At 54.2% G+C, this 17695-nt stretch overlaps 3 protein-coding genes across 3 annotated transcripts; 2 read left to right on the top strand and 1 right to left on the bottom strand.

Moving 5' to 3' along the window:
• The first annotated feature begins 5393 nt into the window (after positions 1 to 5393).
• GGS23DRAFT_503809 (uncharacterized protein) lies at positions 5394 to 6773 on the top strand. Its single transcript, XM_051514495.1, has one exon. It carries the CDS (start codon positions 5630 to 5632, stop codon positions 6644 to 6646), a length of 1017 nt encoding a protein of 338 aa, XP_051366982.1. The 5' UTR covers positions 5394 to 5629; the 3' UTR covers positions 6647 to 6773.
• Positions 6774 to 10886: 4113 nt separating this feature from the next.
• GGS23DRAFT_503641 (HET-domain-containing protein) lies at positions 10887 to 13967 on the top strand. Its single transcript, XM_051514494.1, has 3 exons — positions 10887 to 11742; positions 11810 to 13245; positions 13310 to 13967. Exons 1-3 carry the CDS (start codon positions 11094 to 11096, stop codon positions 13853 to 13855), a joined length of 2631 nt encoding a protein of 876 aa, XP_051366981.1. The 5' UTR covers positions 10887 to 11093; the 3' UTR covers positions 13856 to 13967.
• Positions 13968 to 14366: 399 nt separating this feature from the next.
• On the bottom strand, positions 14367 to 15958 carry GGS23DRAFT_503581 (GroES-like protein). The gene is made up of 4 exons (XM_051514492.1): positions 15778 to 15958; positions 15325 to 15715; positions 14676 to 15248; positions 14367 to 14566 (listed from the first exon to the last, which is right to left on the bottom strand). Exons 2-4 carry the CDS (start codon positions 15658 to 15660, stop codon positions 14378 to 14380), a joined length of 1098 nt encoding a protein of 365 aa, XP_051366980.1. The 5' UTR covers positions 15661 to 15715; positions 15778 to 15958; the 3' UTR covers positions 14367 to 14377.
• Positions 15959 to 17695: the final 1737 nt, after the last annotated feature.

The raw sequence follows: 17695 nt of genomic DNA, 5'->3' as shown, positions 1-17695 counted from the left end.
TTCGCGAAACAAGTAGTAGGGCATTTTGTAAAGCGACACTGATATGTAGGTTCTTAGGATCTATGGCCGGGGGGGCGTCACACCACGGTAGCTCTCAGTTAACCTCCGCGCTACTGTGGTAAGGCAACGCCACTGACGCAACTAATCTAGCCGTGCAGTAACCGAGAATGATGTTCGCACGTAGTCACTCAGTGAAGATACGGGTGGAATCAGATTTATCGTTAAACATCCCTACCTACCGACGAAATTATAGGGTTTTTTACGCACGAAACCGGCCCTTATAGGCCTACGTCTGCAGGTAATAAAATGTAGACGTCTAAGTTTTCCGCGACAGGGTTATAGTACCTATGACGTGTAGAAAACCTATATGCGTAGACCCATATACCCTAAATAGAAAGGGTAGGTAGAAGCCTACGTTATCACATTGCTATATAGCATACAGTTTCACAACCAGATCAGCATCGAAGCAAAGTGGGAGTGAAAAGTGGCTGCCTTATAAGGTATTAAACGAAAAAGGTAGACGTGGAGATCTCCCTCCTAGGGTATATAAGGTCATACAAAATATCAAGTGCGATTCCTTGCGTGACATGAAAGATAGACTAATATATTGGTAGGCTGACCGCGGGTGCTTCTCATGTTTCTACGAAGTCGATCCCTACAGGGGACGGCACGTAGGTACGTTCGCGTAGGCAAAGAGGTACGAACCATTTACGTGTCATCAAAGAGGACATACAACTCACTATATGAGTACCGTGTCTCTTACCTTAGTACCTACAACGTTTCCTCAATACGCCACCTAGTCTAGGAATATCAGCTCGGTAGGTGGATTAATAATTCACCTTACCGAAGTCAAAGAGTGGAAGGAAGGTTACAGCGAGGGCGATAGAACTAGATCGAATCCAGGATTTTATTTCCGATATCGATACGCCTGATACCAGTGGCCGCAGGTGGGAAGGCTAGGTTGGAGCGCAGGTGAAGGGGGGTTTAGCAAGCATGCTATCAACTGGAAAATGGTGACCCGGGTTCGGGTCTATTGTTAGTCTCCTTGATGTTAGTCTCCTTGAGTGAAGAAGTCTGCTAAGCTTGCCCGGCGAGGAAGCTGTTGCAAGCGCCCTGGGGAAGCGATCATGCCTTCGTTATAGGACGTTTCACATGTGACTTGCACAGCCTTGCTGCCTATCTTCAGGACCGGGTGGGTGTAACTGAAAATCGGGACGAGGACCCTGGCCGGTGACGCTGCCGACGGGATGGGAAGCATCACCAGACCTTAGGCACCCAGTTACTTTTCTCGGGCAAACGGGATACTCGGCGATGACGACTAACAGACACCGGGGCTTCTGATCGGGGAAAAAGGTGGTGGTTGCCAAGGATCTCAGCCTACCGGTGGCAGACCTAACAGAGGTTCTGCGGCAACGAAGCGATTCGGGTTAGCGTAGGACTGCAGAGGGAGGGAGCCAGTAGGGAAGACTCACGCCGCAGCGAACCTAGGCCGCGACCTTTCCTAGATCGAAAAGTGGTATGCATATGTTCCAGGTAGATGTTATGCCAAGACCGCGGAGTAGAGGGAGCTTGTTGGAACGGGTTCTGCTAGCGTCTAGCGCGCGGTTGAACCTCCGTCATGAGACGCCTTCCAATAATAAGAGGCGACCCTCTACTAAGTGGATGCCACGACCACACAAGTAATATTGGGGATTGTACACTTCTGCCGGAGAAGTGACTCATGGGATGTAGGAGAAAGCCGCCTGGTGTCGACATAAGGCCGGGTTTTAGCAGGCCTCGGCTATTAGAGGTTCTGGCGATAGATTGTCTTGGGCGGCGGTTGTGGTGTGCTTCGGTTCGCGACGTGAGCTGTGGGTCATACGAGCGGCTTCCAACAACACTCATAACACGTTATCGCGAGGATGTCTGACGGCGAATCGCCTCTGGTATTGCGCAGTGACCTTTCTGTCGATAGGTTGGATAATTATCTCAGCCTCCCGAGACCTACTTACGAAGCCATTTGGTCCACACATCCCGCGCGGTAGGTATCGTGGCTGTATCCTTCACGATTGAACGACGTTCTATCGCAGCCGCCGATCGCCGCACCGCGCCCCCAACCTGGGGGATGCCGACGAGGGAGAGGGTGCTCGGCCCGCTGCACTGATCGATGGAAAGGCTGCGGGCACGCCAGACAAGCTAAAGCATACGGGGTTAGCGAAGGTAGAGAGAGGCGTCCGTCCTGCAGCACACCCGCGATGCTTTGCTGCTGGCTGGAGAGCCCATATCTGCCAAGAGAATTGGGGGCCGGAGCTCCCGTAGGTATCCCCGAAAGTGCGTTTTCGCTGGCCAGGCTCCAGATGGCGTCTGACGTGGAATCACACGGCAATGGGGCTGTCTAAGCCCTCTTCGTGTTTGTCTCTGGTGGTATGCTGTCTTCCCGTCGCCATCGTCGCCGCCGTCCCGGACATTTCGTCTGCAGTTTGTTAGCATATTTACACTTGTGCTAGGAACTGCCCGATTGAGAATTTGAGCCTCCTTGTCCGTGGCGGCGCCCACGTGATAGGTAGGGCATTCTGGCGGGCGGTTGGACACAGCCACATGTCGGACCGTAGCTCAGCCCCACCCCATATGCGGCCAGAGTCTGCTGCAAAACAACCTGAGAATCAAGCGTTTCGACCTGTAGAGCTTTTAGGGCTTTTAGAGCTTCCTACGGGCTGGATAGAATAGTCTGCCTTGTAGGGCTGACCCGCCAACACTTACCTTGCCTCTGTTTCGCGTTTCACTCTTTTTTTTTTAGTCTTTTTTCCCCCCTCCTTCTGACCCTTCGTTTCTTTTTCGCCTTCCCCCATTATCGTGACGACTAGATGTTGGGAACTACTTTGCCCACCACAACTCGTCCGTACCTAGCGGTTTTCAGGCATCTGTCGGCTGCCTCTCGCGCATCCCATCGCCGTCCTTCTGTCTTCTTGCTCAATTTGGGGGCCATAGATCCTCGTCTTCGGCTTGACCTGTTCGTGGGCTTAGGCAGGAGGCAGGCAGGCTACGAAGTGTTGCAGGTGGGCAGGCGTGTTTTCCGTCCTGGGTTGTGTGGGCCGTGACATACGCGTAGACGCAATCGATAGTTTCCGTGTTCTCTAGGTGTAAGCGAATTCGTGGCCCATTTGTCATGTGCATACCGCCAGAGAGTTGCTCTCTGGTCAAACTTGTAATCTTATGCAAAAAGCTGACGTACCCCTACCGTCTTTCGTAATAGAAGCAATGCGTCAGCTCCCCCTGTTCCTTTCTTACCCTCCTCCATTACTGGCTGTTCAGGGGAGGAGGGGGCGCATTGTAGGACTTTGCACCAGTGGTCGGCGGCCAAGTCGACATAAATGTGCACTATTCCACACTGTTCAGGGTTATTATGCTCATGCGTTTTTCTGTTTGATTTCAGGTGTGCAAGTGCACAAATTTTGGTTTCTGGTGCGTATCGGAAATAAGGACAGAGAGACGTAAGTATCTAGCAAAATTTTCTTTCTTTTTTGGAAAGTCCGGAAGCGAGAATTGGGCATCGACAAGCGGCGCCGAGGTGCAATCCTTCATCATGCAACAGACGCTGTCGAGCTTAGCTGACCCGAGTTGTCCCGTTGGCGTCTTCCCCCTTCGTCCACCCCTCCTTAGGTTTAGTACGGAGAGAGACAGACCGGATTTATCGAGCCAGTGAAAGTACCAACCTACATTTGCGACTGGATACCTACCTAGGTAGCCATCTTGTTTTTTTCGGTGCCTAGATTCCCCCCCTTCTCTGATGCGGATGACGGTGCCAGGAGTGCATAGTTTGCTCCATGCGCGGGGGCCTGGGGTAGAGATAGGCATACGCGTGATAGAATATGTAGGTAGAAGCAATGGGGAAGAGAGGGGGTTTGGTCCGGATCTGCGATGCACTCGGCGATGACTCTTTTTCCACTTCTCCACGCGCTTCGAAGCTCTAGGTTTCGCCAAAACAGCACCATCTAGCAACTGACCAATTTTGCACGGCGGTGTCTCCGTAAAAGTGTAGTTTCTCTTGCACAAGGATACGTGTTCATAGGAAGCCCCGAGGGCCTCGATCCCATTCAACCACTGGTGACGGGCAATTGGTGATTGAAGCTAGAGACGTGTGTGCCTCTTCATCAACGGTCTGTGGCTGCGATCTGAGAAGCTACCCAGGGTCCTGGGGCCTTGCAGCGTGCGGAAAGGCTATGCCCTCCGCATATCGAGCACCAAATCACGGCGAGGACGAGAAAACGCTGTAACCCACTTGGAGTAGACGAGTGCATCGTAGCGGCCGGAAATCCTCTGCAAGTCACATCTGTTCGCATTGGTAGGCACATACGCTGCTAGCCTACCTAGGTCAGGCACTTCTTCACCACATAGCGGGTAGACGGGACGGAGGGGTTTGCGAAGAGACTCGTAGTGGTTAGTAGCAATGGCAAGTAGAAAGAATTCGGTTCGCCGGCCGTAGTAGTACGGCATCGCGCATCTTTACTCCCGCTCCGACGGCAGCACTTCCCCCTTACGTTTCCGAGAGCCACTCCTCCCTGATCTCGTCTCCCAACTCGCCATTTCCTTTCTTGAATTTGCCTGAGGATGATTTCCATGCTATTCCTATTCGACCGGGTGTAGGCATCGGCGCTAGACTCCTAGGCTTGTGAGCACAAAGCGTCCAGTGTTTGCGCGTTACGATTCCTTCGGGTTGCCTCCGCGCACATGCGGCAGGCCTCAAGTCGCTTTGCGAAAGCGCTCTGAGTGGCTGAGGCGGTCGCTCCAGTCGGGGCCCTCACGGAGACTCTTGCGCGGTTGATCTTGTATGTATGGGAGGTATACGTTATAGTGGTAGGACGGGGGTGTGTAAACTACACGCCCAGGCACACACCCTCCCACACATGCCCCGTCCATCTTCACCCTACCTAGTACGGTCACCCGTCTCCCTAGGCCAAACTCCGCCTCCATGGCTGTGTGATGATTATTGGCCTCCCAAAAAACACACCATACCTTTCTAGTGTGGTCCCGGACGGGAGAATGATTCATCGGTCCTGGTAGGCACCCAGGACGGACATGGGTTAAAGGGGGGATGGGCCGGATCCCTGTCCGATTTCTACACCAGGGGGGAGAAAAAAAAAAAAGAATAACGAAAAGTCCTGACGGATCGCCTTTCATTTAAAGGCACTGACTGTCCCTACATCCTATCACCGGTTCCCCTTTGCTTTGCGCTTCTAACCACCACGATACACTTGCTTGTCTAGCAAGAATACCCGGAATTTGGATACAACCACCTAAGTACCAGTTGTTAAGAGAGACCTACAAATACTTCGACCTCCCACACTCTGCTCTTACCCAGATGTCATGTCTCTAGAGCCAGAAGTTGAAAACCGAATCGACCGTACTGTATCTGACACCGCCGACTGACACCGTCGCATTGGCTTCCTACCCCAGAGTCATCATCAACAACACTATCCACAGCCAGAAGCGCTTGCGCGAATTGTCCCTGGCTGAGACACCCCTAATCCAAGTTACTGCGCCGACGGGATCGCATTCCATCCGCAGCCCCCGAGCGCATCGCCCGCGGCCTCTAATTATCCAACCCAACCCGCCGCGCATCAGTCGCACCGACACCTCACCACCAACCACGATGTGCAACAAGGCTATCTTCTCCTACGTCTACGCCGATGGGCGCAGGGTGGACGAGGTTCAGCAAGAGCTATGCGACGAGTCGCGCCATGGCCAGCCGTGCAAGCTCACGAAGACATATCAGCATCCTACCGAGTACCTTCGCCCCGGCCAGCTAAACCCGACGCCGTCCTATGGCTTCAGCCAATTCCCACCCACCCCGCCAATGTCGTCTCACTCCGGGTCTACCTCGGACTCGGAGCGCTCATCCAAGTCGCGACGTTCGGTCTACGTCAGCGGCGAGAAGGTCGTCGACCTGAACAGGCGGCCGTCGCGCCGCGAAAAGGGCGAGCGCACGATCTATGTGGAGAGCCCATCGCTCTCGCGCGCACCAGCCCGCAAGTACAGCGTGTCGCATAGCCCGGTTTCCAGCGTCCGCGATAGAGATCTCGGCAGCCCAGAATCCCGACACCGTTCCACATCCGGCGAGCGCGACCGCTCCAGTTCCACCTCCTCGCGCCACGGGCGAAGCATCGAAGTCAAGGTGATCAACGAGCCGCGACGCGACGAGCACCGAAGGAATGGTTCCAAGACGAGCTCCCAGGGAGACCACGACGATGACGATGAGCGCAAGGAGCGTCGCAGAAGCAGCCATGTCCGGTTTGAGGACGACGAAAAGCAGAGGCAGATTCAATCCAAGATCGAACAGGCCAACGAGGCCATCGCCAATCGACCTGTCATCCTCCCGACCACAAAAGCGCTACCAGCACCATCACGGTACCGCCGAGGCTCAGTAGTGGTAGAGCGGTCCAACACCGCCTTGGTAGCCGCTATGGACCACCTCAGCCTCGATCGGGAGAGAAGGCGAAACGAGAAGCGCGCGGCAGACATCCGACAGAAGGAGGAGGAGGCGCAGAGGCAGAGGCTCAGAGACCGGATGGCACCCGAGCGCATGGCACCTAGGCGCCGGGCCACTGTCAGCCAGGACCCTGGGCGACAGATGATACAGTTCAACGATGCGCCATACTATGTTCGGTAAACCAACAACCAACAACCAAAAAAAATTACAAAAAAGAAACAAAAAAAAACACCATCATCGTGCATCATTATCATTATCATTATCACCAACCAAGGGCATATTCTCATGAGGGCTATCATATTAAGGACATGGTTTACAAGAGCAGGCGTTGATTGGATAATACCTAGTTACTGTGGTTATTATATACGGGGGGTTTTTTTTAGTCTCTTACTCTTCTGTTCCCACTTCTGTCTTTCAGGGTCTTCCTTGTCGAGATGGAATGGACTGATGTTTACTGTATTGTGTTCAACGCCTGTACTGGATGGTATCACTCATGGGATGGCCCGGCTGGGTACACCGCCCTTGCTTTGCGGGATTTTGGGGGTCTCATTAGATGCGAATTTTCCTACAAACAAAAAGGAAGAGAAAATATTTCTTGTCCTCGGCTTTTCATTATTCTGCACTTTTCCCTCTCGACACCTGCTTCAACACATTGCCCCCCATCCCGATTACCACTTACATGTATCAACTGTTATGTAAACCACGTTAGGACTCTGATACCCCATAGTTGTAGGCTAGCTACGTAGCGAATTCAGGAGAGACGCATCCAATAGACTTTTCGCATACCAGCCAGGTCTTCGTCCGGGCAACATACAGACTTGTTGTTATTGTCCATCGCCCGTGTGACAAACAAGTCAACGGCATTTACCAAGACGGGGCCGCCTGGGCAACAGAACAGACGAGAATGCGACAGCCACCAGGAGACTACCCACCACTAGGACGAGGCGAGACGAGAGCCAAAAAGGCCGAGAGAGGAAAGATTTGAGGGAAAAGAAGGAGACGAAGGAAAAAAAAAAAAAGAAAAGAGGGAGGGGGGATGTAACCCCGCGGTTCCGCGGGGCACACCTTTCCATCCTCCCTATTTCCCCTTCCCCCCTCCCCTATCTTCCCACCCTCTCGCCCTTCCAGCCGGTCAGATCTCCTCGCTTCCCTTTCTACCCAACTCCAAATTTACGACTTACGATATCTTGGCCGCCGTTGATGCCTGATTGGACCCTCCCTGGTCTTCCGTCTTCCGTTCCCGACCGAATGATCATCCCCATTCGTCATATTTTCTCTCTCGCACCATCGTGCGCACTATTACAAGGGGCCGCGCCAGACTGCCTACCTAGGTAGGTACCAGGTAGTCAGCGATCGGCTTCTCTGCATATTTGACAGATCCCTCACCTCGGGTCCTGTGCGGAATAGCGGTTTCGTTTCTTCTTCTACTCTACACATGCTGCTCGCTTCTCTTTCCCTGGTATTTTTGTCTCTCTTCTTCTACGTACGCCCCCCCTCCTTCTCTCGCCTCTGATCCTCGGCCTTCCGACCCATGGCGTCCGGTCCATGTGTGCGCGTACACCCCCCCCGTTTCCATCGTGCAATTTGAAATATCCCATCGTGTCATAAATATGATACGCGTCCTTGCGATCTATTGGCCCATGATGCGCACGCCTACATTGTGCTAGATTAGGCAGATCTAGCACTTATGCGGGTAGCAGAGACCAATTACCCCATCGTCGGGGACGGTAAGGTAAACATTCTCGCCGGCATACTGTTATGTACTAGTGTCTATGGCTATCATCCGAGGTTATCGAGTCTCTACGGCGGTTGGTGGGTCACCGCTCGCATACCCGCGATAGTTACCTGCCCACCTGCCCACCGGTCTGCCCCTCCACAGCTTACCTGCCCATAGGCTACCTATGAAAGCGGTCTCAGGCGGGAAATGGACTGAGACGGGCAGCCTAAACATTGGGACGGGATGTGTGATATTGCTAGGGTTATTCCCGCGTCACATTCCGGTTCGACGACCCCGTTTGGTTTCTGTATTCGAATTTGGACTTGGCGTCCCTTCTATACCTCTCATATTGATGACAATGCTCATGGTCATCATAGTCATCAAGAGGTAGGTGGGAAGAGTTATCAGTCGGCAAAAGGAGCGGACTATCGAATCGATCTTTTCACTATATGGGCAGCCAGTTGCCGGGTTCTCATCAGAGCTTAGAAGAGCGCAGCGCTCTCCTAAGCTATTAACATGTGCCTCATTACTTCTCGATCGTTGCCTGGTTGGAACACACACACGCACGCACACTGCGTTGCTCTTTTCAATATTCTCACCAGTCAGCGATATATCGCACCTCTTGACTTGAGATATGGAACAAGATGAAAAATTTGTCAAGATGATGATATATCGTACACCCATAACGCGCGCGCGCGCGCACCCATAACACGCACACCCATCCATCACACACCACACACCCTTTCGCCTGCGCACCCACCCTCTCGCTAGGTGGGAAGCATCACTGCCGTGTCTCTCCTCCATCGTACCACACCCAGCCCACAGAACCATGTCAGGAAGATACAAAGAGCGATAGTTACCGCGTCCCGTGGCTTGTCGTTCCACCCACACCTGCGCACACCTACCTTACGTATTCGCCCAGGAGGGTGTGTGGCGCACACCACACCGGCGAAAACAGAATCAACCGTCGAAGAAGTGGCCGCCGGTCTCGGTTGGTCGGACTATGACGCATCGCTAGCTCGCATCGTGTCTAGGCACGCAGTTACATAGTAACCTTGCCTACCCGCCCGCACGAGTGCGCATGGATAGGCATACCGACACATGTACAGGCAGAAAGTCCACGGGAGGGCTGGGCCACGAGATCAGACGAGCGTCCCCGTCGTATGCGGGGATGTGGAGATGGGTGAAGACATTCGCTCGGAGGGGGGTGTATAGGGTGCAGTGGGTGGTTCCCGTTGAGACATGCATCTCTCCGTCGAGTCATGCCGAGCATCGCCGTGCATGCAACCCCTACTACTATACTCTCGAAGACCGTGTCTATCGAGATGCTAGTCGACTGATTTGTCGTGAGTCAACGGTGAAGCAATGCGAATAGAGAGTTGCTAAGAAGAGGGTTTATAATGCACTGGAACTAGTGCGCCAACCCGGATCATGCACTTGTTTTCTGTCTATATGGTGATGGATTCAACAGGTATCCTCGATAAGGGAAAGCATGCCCTTTTTTTTTATAGACAAAAGTCACTCTCCCGGCTTCTTGCGCTCTGCAAGCACCCCGGCCTACTACCACTATAGTCTAGCCTCCATCGTTGACACCTTTCTCTATGGATTTCCGTTCGCGACGCACACAGACCCGTTACGATTACTTACTCATATTACTACCTATGTGTCGCAAAAATGTAGATGTTTACATTTCCCCACCGTATACGTAGTCTTAAACAGATGGGTTTTCTACGCGGCACCCCCAGTTGATAACTGCTTTATGACAAGTATCTAGCAACTGCAGAAGTCTCAAGCACGCATCACTCTCTTTAATTGTTAATACCAGCTCTCATCTCTCGGGTAAAGTGCCATCGCCTCCGTCTCTTTCATTCCTATGTACTGTAGCTCGAGTGGAGCCATCCCCATCTTACCGCAGAGGGGCCTCACTGCTAGATCTAGTCTAGCTCTGGGGCATTCAAACGGGGGATTTTCGACCCAGACTTGGAGTGCTGACCAGATCTACAGCGGATACGTGAAAACATACACACCTACGGCTTCCGGTTGGGGGTTTTCCATGTAAGTCTCTGTGCAACGGTTGGGTGTCCCGCCCTATATGCGACTGGCCTATAGCCTTATTAACAAAAAATAGGTATGCGAAAAATATTGGAGGTAGACTCGACGGGCGAATCGTATAGATGATTATTATTAGATAGCATATGGGGAAGGATCTCTATTCTGGGCGACGTTCCCGACCTTCAGGGCTGTAAGCTTTCACATAGCTACCTAGGGATCATACTACTACCAATGCGCACGGAACAATCCAGATTCACTTACGTCAAACACGACGACGACGACGACGACGAGCCTATAGGAGTAAGATTAATAACAGCACAACAGCTCAGCAGCATCGTGCCAAAAAAAGCTGGCGCCTCTATTGGCTCTGAGGACGCACCCATCCAAGGCTACGTCCCAGCTGTGTCAGGAGTTGAAAATAAGCAGTCATGGGCTGGTTTGTGATTATGTGGACCAATCGTCAAATCGACCTGGTAATAATCAATCACAAACCTGTCTTCTTCACCTAGTTAGTCCAAATCCCTCCCTGCCAAGAGTTCACAGCCCTGCGATTCATAGCACAGGATTCAGCCGCATACGAGGGCGCGCGGCGACTACAAGAGTCTAGTTCAATTCGCGAGGAACGTCGGCGGCGCGTCCTGAGTGGCGGCAACATTTAACCTACCTACCTCTCTGCTCGGATCTTGTGGGAATGCGGGCGGCGCTCTTGTTGGATGTCTAGCGAGAATACCCAAGGGTTCACGGACGGCAGCATATGCAACCTCAGTAGTGGCGCGGTCTATCGTGAGGATAGATTGCGCTAGTCTGTACGCGGAACGAGTCATTTTCGCCTTTCTCGACGTGCCTCGCGCGGATAGGATGGCGTCCCCAGGGTCCGAAAGCCGGGCCAAAGTCTGCTCGGTGTGTGACAAGATCCTCTGGTTCGACCTGCAGCCCGAGGATGTGTACGGGACACCCCACCACACCACCCGGCGCGCGCTGGAGGTGTCCGCCAAGTCGTGCCGGCTGTGCGGCATGGTGCTGCGTGCCGCGGTAGCGAACTACCAGGACTCGCGGGGGCGGCGGCACGGCAAGGGCTACTGGAGGCAGTTCAACGCCATCAAGTACCACAGCGGCGCCACCGTGACCGACATCACCTACGTCAAGGAGATGGGCTCATGCCTGCCGGCGACATCAACGGACTACAACAACAACGCCGTCGGACGCGCCGTCCTGGGTGCCACGGGAAATATCACCGCCGACGGCGGGCACGTAAGCGACGAAAGAGAGGTGCCCAACCTCGAGGCACTGACAGTCAAGGAGGACGAGAGCGCGGACATGCCCGTATGGCTCTACGGTAACTGGTGGGCCGAGAAGGAGCCGAGCGGCCCGGACGACACCTCGCATCTGCGATTGATGGGTGTGGGCGCTCGCTTCGGAAAGACCCAGAGCATATCTGACGCCCTGAACTGTAGGCCGAATCAGATCCACCTGCGCGGAAGCTACCTGGGGATATGCGCGAGCGACGGTGAGCAAAAGCACGGGGTGGTCGGCCTGTGATATCATCAGTACTAACTCGCTGACCGCCTTCACAGACAGCCTGTTTGAGAGGATACCAGGCCGCCTGCGCGAGGCAAATTCGGACTCCGAGCGCGCGATCGGCCGCCTCGAGATGTGGCTGCAGGACTGTGCTACCAGCCATCCCTTCTGCGGACCTCCCCAGCTCAACACCCCGCTCCCCACGCGGGTCATCGACGTGTTCGCGCACGAGCGCAAGGTGTCCGTGACGGAGACCCGAGGCCAGAAGGGTAGGTATGTGACGCTGAGCCACTGCTGGGGCACGTCGTCGCGGCTGATGGCGACCAAGTCATCGATCCGGGATCTCGAGGACGGCATCGCCGTGTCGTTTCTGCCGAAGACTTTCCAGGACGCGATCCAGATCACGCGGCGCCTTGGCGTCCCGTATCTCTGGGTTGATTGCCTGTGCATCATCCAGGATGATCCCGATGACTGGGAGCGCGAGGCGGCCGCGATGAGCAGGGTCTACCGCAATTCGTACTTGACGATATCCGCGGCGGCGTCGAGAGACAGCTATACCGGCTGTTTCCCGAAGCGCGAGTCGAACGGGTACGTCTCGCCCGCCAACGTCTCGCTAGGGTACGCTGTGCCGCGGGAGGCTACGGGGCCGAGGAGCCAGTCCCTCGCGTACCAGCACACGTCGCACCCGGGCCGGTCGAACGCGATCTACCTGTTCGAGGAATGGCTGCCGGGGTCTAGCTTCCACTTCCCGCAGCGAATGGAGATCGGCTCGTTCGGTAAGCGCTTCGACCCCATCGCCGAGGAGCCTCTCAGCACGCGTGCGTGGACCCTCCAGGAGCGGCTGCTGTCGCCGCGTCTCGTCCATTACGCGCGCGACCAGATGTACTTCGAGTGCGAGACGTGCCTGCGATCCGAGGACGGCTTCACGTTCCGGGACATCTTCTTTGGGATGAAGCGCCTGCTACAGACGCAACTCATACCCCACGCGCAGCACGGGCTCTCGCCGTCGTCCGGCCTCTCCTTCATCGTCGGCCAAGACACCGGCGGCAAGAGCCCCGGCGTCCGGTGGCAGGGCGGCTGGCTGTCGCTGATAGAGAACTACACAATGCGCCACTTGACCGTATCCCAGGACAAGCTGACTGCGCTAGCCGGCGTCGCGAGGGCCATCGCCGAGGAGACAGGGGACCGCTATTTCGCCGGGCTATGGGCGAAGCACTTTCTCGAAGACCTCTGCTGGAGGACATACCCCCAGGAGGAGATCGACGACCGCCGGGATTCCAAGATAACGCCGAAGCTAGGTAAGCTTCTAGGGACCGTCCGTAAGCCCGCCACGTATCGAGCGCCTAGTTGGTCCTGGGCCTCTCTCGATGGGCCCATCAGACATATTGCGCTATCCTATAGTAAGCTAGTAGCTAAACTTATCAACTGCTCGACTGTCCCGGCGGGAAAGGACCCGTACGGACGAGTGTCGGGTGGAAAACTGGGTATCCAGGTAAGTCTAAGGCTCCTGATGGATTTGATCGTCCCCCTATCAGCTGATGCCGTCTCTTCTCCAGGGGCCGATCTATCAGGTCAAGCCGCACGAGCTGAAGAGACGATGGGATCGGCACGGCATCCCAGTGGAGATCGACTTGGAGGATGAGCGCGGCATATCAGTAGGTGCGCTGCACCTGGACGTGCCGGGGGAGGAGATCCCTTACCCGTGCTTCGCGCTCTTCCTCGATCCCGCGAAGGCGCTGATCCTGCGGGCGAAGGAGCTCGAACCCAAGCAGAACGACGACGGGACGACGGACCCGCAGACGCTGGTCCCCAAGCCCATCCTCACGACGTCCGACGTCAACCGCAACATCGCGCGGAGCCCGCACATGAAGAACCTCACGTTCCAGGCCCTCTTCGACGCCGTCCGCATCGGCGTCGCAGTCTTCGTCAAGGGCTCCGCCGACAACCGCAATAAACCCGAAACTGAGGACAAGGAACCGGAGCTGTGGGATGAGGCGAAGCACGGTAAGCTGACCCTGGACAAGCTTACACATATCTCCGGCGATGGATCTTGGGGACCCGTTACGAAGGATGACGCCAAGGTATGGGTTACTATTGTCTGATTCTTCGTTGATTTGCGAGCACGTGTGTTGCGTGGGAGGACACCCCCCCCCGGGGGCGCCTCGACGAGTAGATACAAGCTAGTCTTTCGACACGGTTTGTAAATGCCACGCAAGCTACCAGGGAGTTGAGATAGGGGGCGGCCAAGACCATTTAGGGCGTTGATGGTTGAAACTCCGTGGTGCGGAGCTAAACGTACACGGGTAGTATGATTAAATAATGTAGCATGCTAGACAAGACGCATGGAACGGTTCCGTGCATGGACGAGCGTCCTTCCGTAGCATCCAACGTACTATTATTTCCTATCCATCCTCACCGTATGCCCTACGTCACCTACGCCAGACTCGAAAGAGCGGCGACAGAGGAAAAATGGGCGCAGATAAGTGGTATTAATAATCGATATTGCTATTATTGGATTTTTGGGAACATGGCATCACGTTTAACAGGCCGTCGCAATACCAGTGCCTACCGTTGTTCTCACATTCTAATACGAGGGGTGTGATATATGGGTGAGTGTATAACTATCACTCTTCCGACACCCTCCATATGAGTTTCTTTCCGCTTACTCCCTTCCGTACTAGATTCAACGCATTTGTCGCTCTCTCGAGCAGATCTCGTCCCTCGACCACCTGGAAGGGGAGTGGGACTAGGTGGCCTTCGGCTAACAACTGAGGCATGATCTCGGGGAGTAATCTATCCCTAAAAAACTCGTTCTAGTTCACCATCTAGTTAGTCTGCCGGTACTAAGCCACAGGGCGGACGAGCCGCCCAAGGGGGAGAGAAAGGAGAGGGGAAGGGGAGAGAGGAGGTCAATCTGCATACTTTCCAGAATAAAAATGTTCGTACTCCGTGCACCGTAACGCCCTCGGCCCACTGAGCGCTCGCCTCCACACCCTCCATCAAGAACTCTGGCGTCTCTTCATCCGTGGCGTGCTTCACTATAACAGGTAGCATGACCGCAACTGTGGCGCCGCTCCCGGCGAGCTTACTTACCGGGGCGACGGAGCCGGCCTGAGAGCCGATGCAGTCGACAATCAGCGGAAAAGCAGGTCCGTCGCCCTGCTGGTGGGCCCGCAGAATGTCTTGGATCACAGTTGGGCTTTTGTAATCGAAGCAGCTCTCGACGCCCAGTTTCTTCAGTAACTCATGATTGTGCGGAGAGGCCGTCCCGACTATGTGGCGGTACCCGTAGTACTTCAGCACCTGTATGAGTACTTGTCCGACACAAGACGCGGCGCCCCAGATCAAGATGCGCTCGTCAGCTCTTGGTGGGATGTAGTCCTGGGGCTTCGGCCAGGGCGCGGGCAATCGCAAGTCAGTCACAAGTGTGTTGAACGCCGTCGCCAGGTCTTCGGTCACCGTTACCGCCTGCTGCATTGTGAGGGTGTCTGGGAACTGCGAAGCTACCGTTAGCCTTGACGCCCAAGTCTGCGAACGGCGCGGAATCGTCGCGCCGTGTCTGTCGACCTGCCTTGCCGAAGACCCACTCGGGAGCTGTCGAGTATTCCTGGTGGGCTTTCCATTGGGGCTGCTGGTGCGCAAACCCGACGACGGCGTCGCCAACTCGGAAATGCTTCACGTCGGGGCCGACTTCGACGACCACACCGGCCGGCGACAATCCGGGCCGGAATGGGGGCTCGACTAGCAGGCCGCCGTCTGCCTGGTGAAGGTCGAACGGCGTGGACGTCGTCCACTGGACGCGGACCTTCACTTCGTTGCCCGTAGGCGTTATCGTGGGGTACTGGCGAACCTCGTACGGGGCTCGCGGCGCGACGATGACCAGTGCATTGTGCGTCGGTATCTCCATTGGCGGAAGTAGCACGGGTATACAGTCTACGACGATGTACGTGCGGGGGCGTCGGCTTAGGTAGCCGTGTTAGAGACAACCGCGCATAGGAGAAGACGAGGTTAAATAACACCCTACCTTTAGATAGGTAGGTAGGTATGTGCAACACCTGCGCGGTGATGTCGTGCATTCTGCTACGTGATCGACCTGCTGACAAATGGAGGCCGTTTTCTAAGAAGATCCATGGCCTGCGGAGATTTATAATGACACTACCACATCGTGAAACCCGCATCGAGTAATTCCCCGAATAGCTGCATCGTCGCCAAGGGCGGGAGCAGCTCGCGACTAACCGACCAGACGCGACACGGTCTTACATTAGTCACAGGCTAATATGGGTGCCCACATAGCCGGCCAAGCTGGCCGAGACCGGCACGTGCCGTTCGACACGTCCTATAACGGGAGAAGTCTGGCGCTACGTTGAATGTCGTAGGTATGGTCGATGGTGATGGTGGTGATAGCCTAGTCTTGAATCCCCTATTGTTGGGTATAATTGTGACAACACAAATACTACGTTCCGAAGCTTGTTTATATAAGCGAGTTCGCTCATGTAGGTGGGCATATTGTACGTAGTACGGCAGATGCTGCTTTTCGTCACGGATATAATCGTTCCTAATCGGGAGCGACGCCCAACAAATGCTTTATCGGTGAGATTTGAAATAGATCATTCTTTTCCTTCTACTGTAACGCTGATGTTTCCCATGTTATCCGTCAGGGAGCAGTTGAGCCTCATGTAGCTCTATAATAGAGCCACAGCCGGGGGCTGGTATTGGTACCTACTAGGCTGCTTAGCTATAATAGATGTTAAAGGTAGGTAGGTAAATTAATAGAGCTAGGACTGCATCCATTCAAATCTCCCAGCCAGCTTTGACGGTTAACTGCCCATTACATTACTGTCTAATACCTGTTCCACGCTGCGTGGATCCAACCCCACACTACACGATCCATGGCCATCATTGATGATACCTCCTTGTTTTGTTATGAACTTGAACCCACGCACAGATGTTGGGTAGCAAAGCTCGTTGGTTCATGTCATGACGCCTTCAATATACCATCACACGGCCTAGCTACTCCATCAGATGTGCATCGGGATATCGGTTGCTGGCCAGTTCGGCCAATGCCGGATCCCAGTTCTGGGATCTGCCGTCATGTGGCCGCCTTTGTAGGCCTGCGTAACCAAATGTCGAAGTCTAGGCACATTTTTACGTGGCATTATACCTACTTTATAAACGCTACCTAAGTTGCAGTGCAGAAGCAATTAAACGATAGCACTGAACTATTTCCGTTTCGTTATGTCAGACTTATCCTCTCCCTAAATGTAACATGATCCCAGGAGGAGGACTAAGTCGTCGCAGGAGAACAAGAAAAGAGGGTTATATAGCAACGCGATAAGAACAATAATGAAGTAGAGGGGGTGCGATGCTGGAGGATAGTGGACGAGGTATAGATGCAGTATATTGGTATAATTCCGGCCCAGTGCGGGTCCCAATCTACCTATATTATTGTAGTCTCCTTTTCCTCTCATCTTGTATCTAACTAGAACACCCTATCTCATTTCGACTTACCGCAGTCTTGGGGCTAACCGGCAAACATCGCCCATCGCTCTCCCACACGGATCCTGTTACTTCAGGGCGACTCCACAAGCCATGATTGTCCCCTCCCTCACATGTAGCTCATTATTTCACTATGCGCCATATCGTCAGCGGTTTATGCCTTCAGAAAGGCTTCCCAGCAAGTCACGCATGGATTTATTCGGGGCTTGTACATTTCTCTGTCGTATTCAAAATTCCGCTCCCAACCTATCCTCATATCTATAGGGGATTTAGCCTATTATTCATGTGCAACAACACCGTGTTTAGCAGCAGCCTTTCAGAGCATGATGTGGGTTGTGCCAAGTGACTAACAGCATCTCGATTAAACTCGTGAGGATAAATAGGCAAGCAGTTATTTTATGGCTCCTGTGTGTCTGCCATTGGGCCTATGGCAATAGCTATTATCA

Source organism: Durotheca rogersii (assembly GCF_024521655.1).
Source record: "Durotheca rogersii strain YMJ 92031201 chromosome Unknown GGS23scaffold_76, whole genome shotgun sequence".
In the NCBI taxonomy this organism is placed as follows: Eukaryota; Fungi; Ascomycota; class Sordariomycetes; order Xylariales; family Xylariaceae; genus Durotheca; species Durotheca rogersii.
The sequence above is the reverse complement of the archived record's forward strand: the minus strand, read 5'-3'. Positions and strand labels throughout refer to the sequence as shown.

Coding starts and splice junctions, on each gene's coding strand:
- GGS23DRAFT_503809 (XM_051514495.1), top strand. CDS start 5,630: ATGTGCAACAAGGCTATCTTCTCCTACGTCTACGCCGATGGGCGCAGG.
- GGS23DRAFT_503641 (XM_051514494.1), top strand. CDS start 11,094: ATGGCGTCCCCAGGGTCCGAAAGCCGGGCCAAAGTCTGCTCGGTGTGT. Junction 11,743..11,809: donor GGGGATATGCGCGAGCGACG/GTGAGCAAAAGC, acceptor CCGCCTTCACAG/ACAGCCTGTTTGAGAGGATA. Junction 13,246..13,309: donor GTGGAAAACTGGGTATCCAG/GTAAGTCTAAGG, acceptor TCTCTTCTCCAG/GGGCCGATCTATCAGGTCAA.
- GGS23DRAFT_503581 (XM_051514492.1), bottom strand. CDS start 15,660: ATGGAGATACCGACGCACAATGCACTGGTCATCGTCGCGCCGCGAGCC. Junction 15,249..15,324: donor CCGAGTGGGTCTTCGGCAAG/GCAGGTCGACAG, acceptor GTAGCTTCGCAG/TTCCCAGACACCCTCACAAT. Junction 14,567..14,675: donor GAACATTTTTATTCTGGAAA/GTATGCAGATTG, acceptor ATGGTGAACTAG/AACGAGTTTTTTAGGGATAG.